This window comes from Pseudochaenichthys georgianus, chromosome 17, assembly GCF_902827115.2.
Source record: "Pseudochaenichthys georgianus chromosome 17, fPseGeo1.2, whole genome shotgun sequence".
Taxonomy (NCBI): Eukaryota; Metazoa; Chordata; class Actinopteri; order Perciformes; family Channichthyidae; genus Pseudochaenichthys; species Pseudochaenichthys georgianus.
This window is the reverse complement of record NC_047519.1, coordinates 29,887,474-29,899,603: the sequence shown is the minus strand read 5'-3', so window position 1 is coordinate 29,899,603 and position 12,130 is coordinate 29,887,474. Positions and strand designations below refer to the sequence as shown.

General features: G+C 41.0%; 1 protein-coding gene across 5 annotated transcripts; it reads left to right on the top strand.

Moving 5' to 3' along the window:
* eef1da (eukaryotic translation elongation factor 1 delta a (guanine nucleotide exchange protein)) lies at positions 1 to 11,522 on the top strand. 5 transcript variants are annotated; one of them, XM_034103680.2, is made up of 10 exons: positions 11 to 107; positions 552 to 573; positions 1,884 to 2,504; positions 3,285 to 3,399; positions 5,175 to 5,228; positions 9,844 to 9,925; positions 10,019 to 10,107; positions 10,456 to 10,665; positions 10,968 to 11,162; positions 11,398 to 11,522. In XM_034103680.2, the coding sequence occupies exons 3-10, from the start codon at positions 1,915 to 1,917 to the stop codon at positions 11,434 to 11,436; spliced, it is 1,374 nt and encodes a 457-aa protein (XP_033959571.1). In that variant the 5' UTR covers positions 11 to 107; positions 552 to 573; positions 1,884 to 1,914; the 3' UTR covers positions 11,437 to 11,522. The 5 variants fall into 5 exon arrangements, with proteins under 5 accessions (XP_033959574.1, XP_033959571.1, XP_033959572.1 ...); XM_034103682.2 differs by lacking the exon at positions 1,884 to 2,504 and adding an exon at positions 1,234 to 1,265 and having other exon boundaries at positions 20 to 107; XM_034103681.2 differs by lacking the exon at positions 5,175 to 5,228 and having other exon boundaries at positions 12 to 107.
* Positions 11,523 to 12,130: the final 608 nt, after the last annotated feature.

Below are 12,130 nucleotides of genomic sequence, written 5' to 3'. Positions count from 1 at the left end.
AATACAGGCGGTCCGCTACTGTAAACCCTCTTCTCCCGTCGGATTACAGCCGAGGCACCACGCCAAAGAACGCTTACCGAGCCATAAAACGTCGAATAAAGCCAATAGTAAGTGCAGAAGAGTTGTTTATATACGGCATAGGACACAACATAAAGTGCACTGTTTGTTAAAACACACAAAGACGTTATAGTTGGGAGTTTTCAAGCGCCACGTGGTCAAACTAACTAGCTACAAGTTGCTGGTGCTGTCAGAAAAACTATTGGCACCTAACTTTTGTCAGTGTCAAAGTGACCCTGTAACAAATCCAGCTCAACTTTAACTCCTATTGCTGTTCGATTTGCTTGTTTTGTGACTGGTATTATACATGAAATGACCACTTGTTTAAAATTGTTCAGTGAACTGTACAACTATTACTTTTAACTATGTTATAGGGTTTTTTGTTGGTATTCCTCAAATATTGAATAATTAATAGTCCTGTGATTGTTTTTCCGTAGGGCTTTGTAGATTATGAAACTATGTGTATTTTCTTTTATTTCTCTGTTGGGCATTAGCTTCCCATTGCCGTTACCAAAGGTGAGTGTTGATGTTGCAGCTGTTTTTGAGCTGACGATGCACCGGTTTATTGCTGTCCTACGGTCGAAATGTTGTGTTGAATGTTTTGCTCTCAGTTGATAGATCATGGTCTCCTAGCTAAAACTAATGCAGTCGTGTGTGTATATATCATCTTACAATATTACCTTTGTGAAGGTTACCATGTGATCTTAATTAAACTGTTTGAGAGAGAAGTTAACTAAATGTTCTGTCAATTCATCAACCTATTGTTTCAGCCCTAGTGGGTTGGACACAATATTAAAAACTCCTTTTTAGATTATTTTCACACCTAAAACTGAAGCCTTCAAAATGACCGGAAGTAATCCCCTCTCGATGTGAAGGTAGGATTTATCACAGGGCTGTTGACTGCATTATTTGATGCTAGGTGTACCTAACCAACTGGCAACTGAGAGAATATATCTGTGGCACAAATAATGTTTTGAAAAATGTTGTTTTTATATTTGAATATCATGTAATTATGTATTCTTAATGCATGAAAATGTAAAAGATGTATTTTTGTTAATGGTTTTTGCCTGCATGTTAAGACACATGGATTGTCTTTAATATAACTTACTGTTAATCATTTTCAAAATAATTCAAACGTGTGTGAATTATTTTAACATTCCATTCCACAATACGTAGCGTACACTTTTCTCCAGCATGCCAAAAAAAAGGTGAGCCAGACAATGTTGCATAGGTTTCGTTTTTAAATGTTTCAGAAGAAACGTGCTTAATGCATTTAAAAACAGCATTTCCTCTTGAATTAATTGACAAATTACTATTCTATTTAAAAATGTTTGTACTTCATAGATTCTATGATATTAAATGAATATTGACGAAATGCTGCAAACTCATCCTAACCTAAATGCTGGCCATTATGTTAGCCTTATTACATTTTGCCTTATTTGTTTTGGCTTTGCTTTTTGAAAGTCCAATGTGAGATTGATCAATGACCTGCTTTTACATGTTTTGGCAATATTCCATATCCCCAAAAATAGGGTTGGGCAATATGTTAAAATCTTCCCATCGGTCCCAGTCAGCCAAATAACGAAATACTCTCAAAGAGGTTAGTTTGAACTCTATAAGGGGTAATCATGTTTCTATTTTGGTAATTGTAAGCTTTTTGATCAATCTAGTCTTTGCCCGCAAGACCGCATTGGCATCTCATATCAAGTGTTTGATCTAACTAGCAAAGTTCTTTGTGTGATGCCATCTTCATAATGAACTAATGCCATCTTCATAATGAACTAATGCCATCTAGTTTCCACCTGTTGCTTCCTCGTAAAAACAAGTGAATAGAGAAGAGACCCCTTTAGTAGAGAAATGGATCAGTCTCGGCCGTCCCGTCAGCCAGGAGGAGTCCCTCAGAATGCTGTGCCGGTGATGAACTCCAGGCAGGGTAATAATCCCACCGAGAGAAGCGTCATCAGCGGAGACAAAGATCAGTCAGGGAGGCTGCGGAGACGCACACGTCCGTCGGAGGCCCACCGCTCCTGGGCTGAAGATGAGGGGTTGAGCTCCTCCATGGAAGGATGTGGCCCCTATGGTCAAAGCCCTTTGCTCCAGGACATGCAGGCAGATGGAATGATGTACAACCACGGCGCCTATGAGCAGGCCGAGGGCAACTACCAACGGCGGCTCGCATCCAATGGGAACGGACCGCTGTCTTCCTCTCCAAGAAGCCCAAAAACCAGAGGCTTCACGACCTTCCAGGCCAGACGTGGGCGCGGTCCGCAGCAGGATCAGGGACCCCCCGTCGCCACGGTGAAGGTCTCCGGGACCCCCTCCCGTCAGTACAGTAGAGGCCGCAATCGCACCTCCTCTGAAACCGAGCAGGGGGGCAAAGGCAGCAGGGGCCCGACCCAGAGGAAGAGGGTCTTCTCTGAGACGGAGAGCAGGCCTAGATGGGACAAGTATGGCACCTCTCACGGGGAATGGGAGAGACGTGATGTGTGTTTTCCGGCTAATTAACTGCGTTTTCTTTTGTTTTTTTGTCATGCATTTTTGTTTGTGCATTCGTGCTAACTTCTGCACCGTGTGTAATATCTTTGAGCTGCCGGTTTGGAGATGAATATGTGTTTGGATTTTTTTCTCAGCTTCACAGCAGGCCCTTGCATTTCTTTAACGGCTACTAAGTCTGACCTATTGTCTCATTGGCATACAACCGTCATGTACTCGCACGTATGGTCAACTAGGTTGTTGTTTTGACAATGGCACAATGAAGGGGACCCCTGCTATCACTAAGAGGGGCTTCTAGCGGGCAGAGACAACCCTTTTGTTCAGTAATCCTGACTTTGCAGAGCAGGCAAACTGTGTTTCCCTGACTGAGGAATGTGTAGATGCCCGTCTGCTGCGGTAACCCGTCAGCAAAACGAGAAGGGAGGTTTAGCTTTTTATGCAGTAGTGTGTTTTATTTATTCTGACATTCATTTGTTTACTTGGTTGGAACTGTCTGCATTACGCTTTGTTCTGTCACTTTTTGTCCATTCCACGCACAACTCCATCTGTGGCTCTGCATGAGGTTGTTACCCTTAATGTGCTGTTCCCAGTTGAGCATCTAAATATGCTGTGTTCTGTCACTCGTTATTGTGCTGGCTGTAAACAACTAAACCCCTGATCATGGCTGTTGGATGTAGATCAATGTTTTGTTTTTTGCATCTTATTTCTCCTACATTTCTGATTTCTTTCCTTAGTACCAACATGAGTGGACTGCAGTGCCTCGCCTCCGAGAACATCTGGTTCGACAAACCTCTCTACGATGAAGCCGAGAAGTGCTTCTACGAGGGAGCCAACGGACCTCCTTCACAGGTAGGACAGGCAGGCACACAAACTTGAACACATGGGTGTAAAACACAGGAAGAAGAGCAAAGCTGCTTTGTTTTCTCTAGTGTGGACCTTGTTTGATGTTTATCAACCTGATCATTCTTGAGGTTAATTAGATTTTCAGACAAACCTATTTCCAAATTCTCCTCTCGTCTCCTGCTGCCATCTTTGCTCTCCTGTCAGACTCCTCCTCCGCTCATGCCTCCTTGTCAATCACTGGCCTGTAAAGCAACAGTTACATCATCACCAGCCCTCTGCAGCTGTGTGCATGAGAGTGAAGCTGCCCGATTTAGAAGTGGCACGTCCTATCGAGAGGGGTCAGGTGGTTTGGCAGCTGCCTCTGCTCCTCTGACTAAAGGGCAGTGGAGAGTTTCTAAACGAGCCTTGGAAACAATCTTTAAAGGGTTTAATCGGCCAAAACACAGAAGCCATATGTCTTCACTTACCACATGTGGTCTCAAGAAGGGGTTGTATGTTCCCAGTTTGTGTGGCTTTACTGCTGCCAAATAACACAAGTAAGAAGTGAAAGATGTTTTTACATAAACAGCGTCCTGGCTGTTTAGTATAATACCTTCTAAAGGTATTATTTCATATTTCTTGTGTGAAAAGTAGTTTTAACGGTTCACATTTCATTACAACACGTAGTGGATAAACAGCACGAGAGTTTCAGGTTGGGTCATTGACAAGTGCTACCCTCATGCTACCTGCCAACATTTCTTTAACCGTTAGTTCCCATTTCTGTGCTACCTGCTTCAAATCTTTAGAAAAATCCTCCTTCATGTTGGATGTGTGGTCCATGCTGCTTCTGTTTGTTTTGCATGCGGCTTTCTGTCTTTGTCACTGCTCCCGCTTCATTACTGCTTTACCCACAAACACCTTCAGGAGAGCGAGGTTAATGCCATCCTGCAGGACATTGCTAAATCCAGACAGAATATCCTGCAGTCCCTAAACGGAGTAAGTACTGCAAATGAGCCCCAGATAACCCCCCCCCCCTGTACTGACAGGACAGTCCTGACTAATCTTCCAGTACCAGCCCTGAAAAGGGGGGAACATCTGTTTAAATTTGAAGTTTTCATTAGAGTTGAGACTGCTAGTTCTTGGGCCTTGGAGCTACTGACACTTGTTCTCCTGTTCTCCTCTGCTTGCGTTGCCAGTAATGATCATTGCAATCTGTCAGGAAGTATGTATGTGTTTGTCTTTACATCCACGCCATTTGCTATATTGAAAGCGGTTTGAATGTGTCATTTTTGCATAAATAAGTGCTACTTCAACCATGTCTTAAAGGATTGATTGACACGCTTTTTGAAGTCCAATACAAACCAATGCTTGCATGCCCCTTGGCAAATTACTATATTGCTGTAGCAGCAACAAAGATTCAGGTTTTAAACAACATATTCAGTCCATACCTGTGGGGGTTAAGCCACCACCTGCGTTTAAATTGCTTTCAGAAGGCATGTCTTCGAAAAATGTGAACCTTTCCTTTTAAGTCAACCTTCCTGAATTTAATAACTTTCGTTGGTTGATATTTCCCATACAGGCACTTCATCCATTTAGTTGTATTTTATAAAAAGTTGACATGTGTTTTAAAATGTTTCATCCTATTTCACTAACAATCCTGACTTCATTTTCTTCTTACTGATGACTCTGAATGTGTAGCATGTGTAGTATCCAACTTTCTACTTCTCTGTCTTCTTCTTCTTCTTCTTGTTTGTGTCTTTGTGTTTCCCTCCTACCTTCACATTGTACATAACCGGGTGCAGGCCAAAGCGGCCCTGCTGCCCAAGGGGCGCCAGCAGAGACCGCGGAACAGACACGTAAGTGTTTGCTGCTCCGGTCTAGGAGCGCTGCATGGCCGACACACACAGCGCTGATCTGAGTTCTGCTGCTGCCTGGAGTGGAGTGTACAGCTATCACTCAGTCAGATGTCATCCTGAATCACCCTTCTTCCATCCTGCACCTCTTTTCTTCATGCATCACATTATGCTACCACTAACTCATTCAGAATGTGTGTGCGTGTGGAATTTATAATAATGGTGATGATTTGTTAGATAATGTAAACATTAAATTCTATTCAAATACTACTCATTTCCATATTTATATTGTTTTTCAACTTTCCATCTTGATTATTTTCTGTAACTTCTGAATCAGGTGGTCAATTATTAACGAAACATTTTGAGTAGTACACATATTCCTATTGTTGCTGAGTTTCATCAAAGATTGATACATCTCATATCTGTCCCAGCTTAGCTTCGCACAAAGAGCAGCAACCTGGAGAGATTGCCTGGCTCTGTCCAACATATCTACTTACTTTAATCGATTTACAAATGAAAGTGGGATGTGTTGTTGTATCAATCTTTTTATATCTGCAATATGGCAACACGTTCTTTTTTTAATGATGATGTATTGTGCCGTTGCCAGAATCTGTGCACTGAGTTTGCCTGCATGCTGTTGTTGTAATCATGGACAGCGGTGGCTTTGGGGAAGAAAGCTTGTAGGATAAACCCTTCTGCCACCTGCTTATTAGCAGCACTGAGGTGCCTTGGAGCTAGTGTTAATTTTGTTGAATAAAACAATGACTAAATATGTTCGTCGACGACCTTTTTTTCCATGACGAAAACGAGACTATGACGAGACGGCACCGACGGAAGTAAACAATAACTGCAACAAAATCATCATGCAATATTGTTGACGAAAAGTGACGAGACGAAAATGTAGTTTACTAAATAAAAACTATGCCAAAATCTTTCTTTACTTTCGTTGACGAAAAATGAGGAGACGAAATATTATCAAAGATAACGTTACATCTGTGATAGTCAGTTTTTCTCCCAGCAGTTCCATTTCCGGTGCTGCGGCAGGGCAGCAGCTGTGTGTCTGTGCTGCGCGCGGCGGTAGATTTGAATTACACCGGATTACACAATATGAACTGTCAGGAAGACTCGGGTCTAACTCATGGTCTAACTAACCTTATTCAACATAAAATAAAATGGCAACAACAGGGCTTGGGAGCAGTGGACGCACTCGCGTTAACCAAATACCCCCCCGTCAGCGCGAGTGATTGATAAATTGTGCACTCGAGGGGTAATAATGGATTGTGACGGAAATGTTACGATCCTGTCCGTCAAAATGACTGACAACGAAAAAGTCTAAAGCCACCACTGCTTAGGACAGGGTCGGCTCTAGAACAAATCGAATGGGGGGGCAATAATTTACCACGGGGGGCACACACTGCCGTCAACAACCAACACACAAACACCAACGCAACTTCAATTTAAAAAAACATGCTGTAAAGTCTATTGTCTTTCACACACATTGCAGGGCTGTAGTGCTATTTTATAGCGCACCTATGACTTTTGCATACATGCACAGTTGTGGCACGACCACCAAAACAGAAATATATGGACATAGGCCACCATATAAAAAGTGTGAAAATGTATTTGTTTGTTTGTTTGTAGCCTTTATTTAACCAGGTGAAGCCCCTTGAGATCAAAAGATCTCTTTTTCAAGGGTGACCTGCAGGACATTAGTTACACATGTAACATAAAAACAACAGAACAACAATAAGGATGACATACAACATAATGTACAGGGTACAGTTTACAAAACTCTATTTACAGTGACAGGTACCATGAGTATCAAACAGCATGTCACCCAGCCGAGTTTTAAAATGATGCAGGGGAACCAAAGTGCTCAAATCATATATATATCAAATCACCATAGTCCAGCACAGGTAAAAAGGTCACAGTGACTAGCCTTTTCCTGGCCCCAAGCGAGAAACAGGACTTGTTCCTGTAGAAGAAACCTAGCCTAACCCTCAGCTTTTTAAACAGATTAGTGACCTGAAGTTTAAAAGTAAGACAATCATCAAGCCAGATACCAAGGTATTTGTAACAGGCAACAACTTCAAGTTTTGTTCCTTGCGTAGTTACAATATCAAAAACAGGCTCTCGTGTCTTTTTTGCTTTTGAAAAGAGCATTACCTTGGTTTTATCCACATTTAAAAGAAGCTTTAATTCAGAGAGCTGAGTCTGAATAGTGTTAAAAACATCCTGTAATTTAACAACGGCCTCTTTAATGGACAATACATCACAGTATCATCCGCATAAAAATGTAAAGTAGCTTCATCCACATTTTGACCTAAACTGTTAATATATATGGAGAATAAAAGTGGTCCTAAAACAGAACCTTGCCAACCACTCAGAAGACAGCCCATCAAAGTGAACACATTGGGACCTTTCAGAGAGGTAGTTCACAAACCACCCCACTGCAAGGCTGGATATGCCTATACTGAGTAGCCTCTGCTTTAAAATGCGATGATCGACGGTGTCAAACGCTTTGGAAAGGTCAATAAACAGAGCTGCACAACTCTGCTTATTATCTAAAATACTAGTAATGTCATTTACCACTTTCATTGTCGCAGTGATGGTGCTGTGTTTCTTTCTGAATCCTGACTGATGTTTTGACAGGATGTCATTTGTACATAAAAACTCCTTTACCTGTTCACTCACAAGGCGTTCGAGCACCTTAGCCAGAACTGACAATTTAGAGATTGGCCTATAGTTATTTAAAAGAGTTGCCTCCCCTCCTTTCAGTAAAGGCAAGACATAAGGATTTAGTATCCTATCCATGTGAACATGTTTTAGGTGGGGCATGCTCCCACCTAAAAGATTATTTTTAAAATATTGAATCAATCAATCATCAATCTGGTGCACTTTGAGAGCAAAATGAAGAGATCTATGGATAGCCTATCTCTCAACATCCATATGAAACATAACTGTACACAGATTTACTTTTTCTTTATGGATATTTTTACTAATCACTCCCCTTTTAAACTGTATTCTTGTGTTACTGTCCTATAGTATTTCATACCCGTTTTTCATTTATTCGCTTATTCTTTAATAACTATAATGATCATATAAAGATGTTCCTCGCAAATACTTGTTTACATAAATTGTGATCAAACCGTTTGAGACCCACTGAGATAAGCTACACTAAAGTGAACTATCTAAACACTGAGAGAGTCCTTACCTCACTGAGCTGAGGTTATACGATCCTCTCAGTCTGACAGGAGAGGACTCTCCTCCACCTTGGTGTAGAAACAGCTCTTTATATCCGTTAGCATAGCTAGCTAACCAGATGCTAACATCAACATTCCGCGTTACCACTCGTGCACTCACAAAATGCGCTCGTGCCACACACACAGAGCCGAGCTTGAATGAAACACAGAGACCCAGAAGTAGGCTACTTGTACTTGTACTGTATATCATATTATTTTCGATGGCTTTATTGTATAATCAGTGTAACAGATGAACAGATTGCCACTGGGCTTTCATCTAAACACACAGCCTGAGCCACGTAATGATAACAAAACAAAGGTCGGGGGTCATTGGTCAAGCAACACACCAATCGGAGAGCAGCAGTGAGCACACCTCAGGCTGTGTTTTATATTTGTATTATTTATTTCTGATGTATTTCACACAAAAAACCTTTAGTGGAAACGTTTTCACTTATATGATTAAAAAAAAAAAAAAGGTGGCAAGGCTTGCCCACCCTGCGTTGGGGGGGCACAGTGACTCATTTGGGGGGGCATGGCTCGCGAATGACCCCCCATGACGCCGACCCTGGCTTAGAAGAAAGAAACAATGTGATATTTGGGCCCATTTTCGCTACAATGAGGCAGAGAAAAAAAGCGAATGCATTGTTTCATCAGAAGGGAAGCAATGTGGCCATAGCACAGCTGGTAAAAACACCACAAACCTGATACTCTCTGCAAAGCTGCTTTCTTAATCATTCAACCTGTGCTTTTCATCAAATAAGGACAAGATATAATCTTATTTATTTATATATGCTAAAATGATAAATTATTGGTGTTGGCTAGACTAGTTTGACTGAAATGTTCTATATAATCTGATGACTAAAAAAGACTCGTTTTCATTGACAAAAAGTAGACTAAAATAATTAGTTTTCTTTGACTAAAATAAGACTAAAATGCTCAGACTTTTAGTCGACTAAAACTTCACTAAATAAAAACAGGATGAAGGTGACTAAATATGACTAAAACTAAAAAGGAAATTTAACAAAGGACTAAGACTAAATAAAAAAATAGCTGACGAAATTAACACTACTTGGAGCTACGCCCTTAACTGCAAATGCTTCAGTGGAGCTGCTCTGTGGCCAGCAGATCGGACACTGTTGTTCTGAACGGCTCCTCATTTCAACATCAGCGTTGTGAGGGTGGAGTGTTTTCATCAGTGTGTTATAGAAGCTAGCTTTGCATGGGTTTCATTTGACATCTCACCGCTTTATCTACTTTTGATTTTGCCTGCTTCTTTTTAGGCTTGGATTGCCTTGATGAGATTACATTTGCTTTGTCATCATTTGAACCCGTAGCTGCATCATGGCACGTGCTTATTAGTGTTCGTCTCTCCACAGTCATCCTCACATGCAGGAGGAGACCAGGAGCTGGTTACACGCATGAAGAGCATGGAGCTGGAGAACCATACTCTGCACAAAGGTTTGTTCTGTTTTTTTATAAAGTCTTTCTGTGCTTTTGTATATTTGATGCAGAGTATCCATTCTTACTTTTCCGATTGTGTTTGCTTGTTAGTGGTGGCTGAAATGAGAGCAGCCCTGCAGACGCTGGAGAACAGAGTGGCCACGCTGGAAAAGAGCCCAGCGGGCGTCCCAAGTGCGAAGGTAGATAACTTAGAATTACTAAATGCATATTTTCTCTGTAAAAGACACAGCCTTGTCCCACTGAAACCATTTTAAATAAAATATAATGTAATCTACATTGTACTTAAGGTATACTCAAACTATAAGTACGTTTTTTGATGTTCCTCTTTTTGGTTGCTTTGTCTTGTTTATGATTAATATTGTTGTATATATAAGGCTCCCTTCGTTCCCCTCACATATCTATTGATGCTCTTTATTGTATGATGTGTTAGTTGTTTGTACAAATGGAGATCAGGAAAGAGTTAATCTTATTTAAGTAAGCCTTCTGAAGAGCCCACCTTAATGGAAAGTTTCCACTGTTTTTACCAGGCTGCTCCAGTCCACGCTGCTCCAGTCAAACAGGTGCAAAATGGAGATGATGAAGACGAGGATGACGACATGGACTTGTTTGGCAGTGATGATGAGGATGACGAAGAAGCCGAACGCCTTAAGCAGGAGCGCCTGGATGCCTATGCCGCCAAGAAGTCCAAGAAACCCGCCCTCATAGCCAAGTCGTCTCTGCTTTTAGACGTCAAGCCCGTACGTTTCCTTCTGACCTGCATCATGTGGCTGAAATCTGTGCTAGTTCCATTGCAGTTGTGTTCTTATAGAGATGTACTGTTTTGTTGTTTCAGAAAAGGTAAAAAGGGCTAGATGTTAATTAATAGTTTAAGCTAATTACGACTCAAACTGCATATATATTTTTTGTAATATTCAAAATGAATCCTGATGCATGTTAAGCAATTTATGTTAACGTTTTGCTGCAAACTGAGTTGAATTATCTTACCATGGTCAAATGAGTGTTCTGTGTTTTAACCCCCCTTCCCCACGTGCTCCCTCAGTGGGATGATGAGACGGACATGGCCAAGCTGGAGGAGTGCGTGCGCTCGGTGCAGATGGAAGGGCTCCTGTGGGGAGCGTCCAAACTGGTTCCCGTCGGATACGGCATCAAGAAGCTGCAGATCACCTGCGTGATCGAGGACGACAAAGTTGGCACAGACATGCTGGAGGAGGAGATCACCAAGTTTGAGGACTTTGTAAGTAAAACGCACACAGGTGTAACTCCTTCACCATTATTAGACAACTTCAGTTAACTTACCTCTCGGGGTATCCAGCCACGCTGATTTATTAACTTGTGTGTTAAGACATTTTCTACACCCACACCAATATCACTGACATGAATGGACGTTAATGTGTGGTGCTTACATCATGGGTAAAGTGCATGAATGTGTAATGTACACCTCGACTTATTGCACCTTTCTTCCATTGCAGATCCAGAGTATAGACGTTGCTGCCTTCAATAAGATCTAAGCTCCATCAGTTGTTTACCTGCTCCACCAAAGTGTTGCTGCTGCTCCCTGCTTGCATGTTGATTAAAATATTAAGTTTTGAGCAAATTCCTCTGTCAGTTTCCTTTTTTCTCTCAGTCCAACTTTAATATTTTGAGGTCTGTGCTATCCTGGTTTGTAGTCTTTTTTTGCAATAAAAAAAATATATACGGTATTTTTAGACAAATTATGATATGAATGCTGTGGTAGCCATGCTGGTTAAGTGTGCCTTGAATTCTGAATCAATCACCAACTATCTTTCATAGTTTTGATGTCTTCAGTATTAATCTACAAAGTAGAAACATTTTTAAATAAACAACACATTAAATGAGAAGGTGTCCAAACTTTTCACTGGTGCTGTACAGTGCTTAGCGGCGCCGCCTATCTCAGTGGGTCTCAAATATGTGTTTACAAATTATGTAAACACGTATTTCCAAGGCACTCCATAATTATTAGGATAAATAAAAACAGGTTTGAAATCATTCAACCAAAAATATCGTTTAAAGTTGGAGAGATACAAAAATATGCATAAATAAATGTTAACTGGTAAAATAAGATATAAATGAACACAAATAAAATAAGTTACATGTATTTGTTATTGGCTATGGTAGGTTATTGGTTATGTTCACATACTTATTTGATTATTAAAATGTAAACCGATCTTTTTCATATGGGTG

Bases quoted from the DNA above. Each gene is read 5' to 3' on its own strand.
- eef1da (XM_034103680.2), top strand. From the start codon at position 1,915: ATGGATCAGTCTCGGCCGTCCCGTCAGCCAGGAGGAGTCCCTCAGAAT. The intron at 5,229-9,843 runs GTAAGTGTTTGC...GTCTCTCCACAG, and splicing joins AGAGACCGCGGAACAGACAC to TCATCCTCACATGCAGGAGG. The intron at 9,926-10,018 runs GTTTGTTCTGTT...TTTGCTTGTTAG, and splicing joins GAACCATACTCTGCACAAAG to TGGTGGCTGAAATGAGAGCA.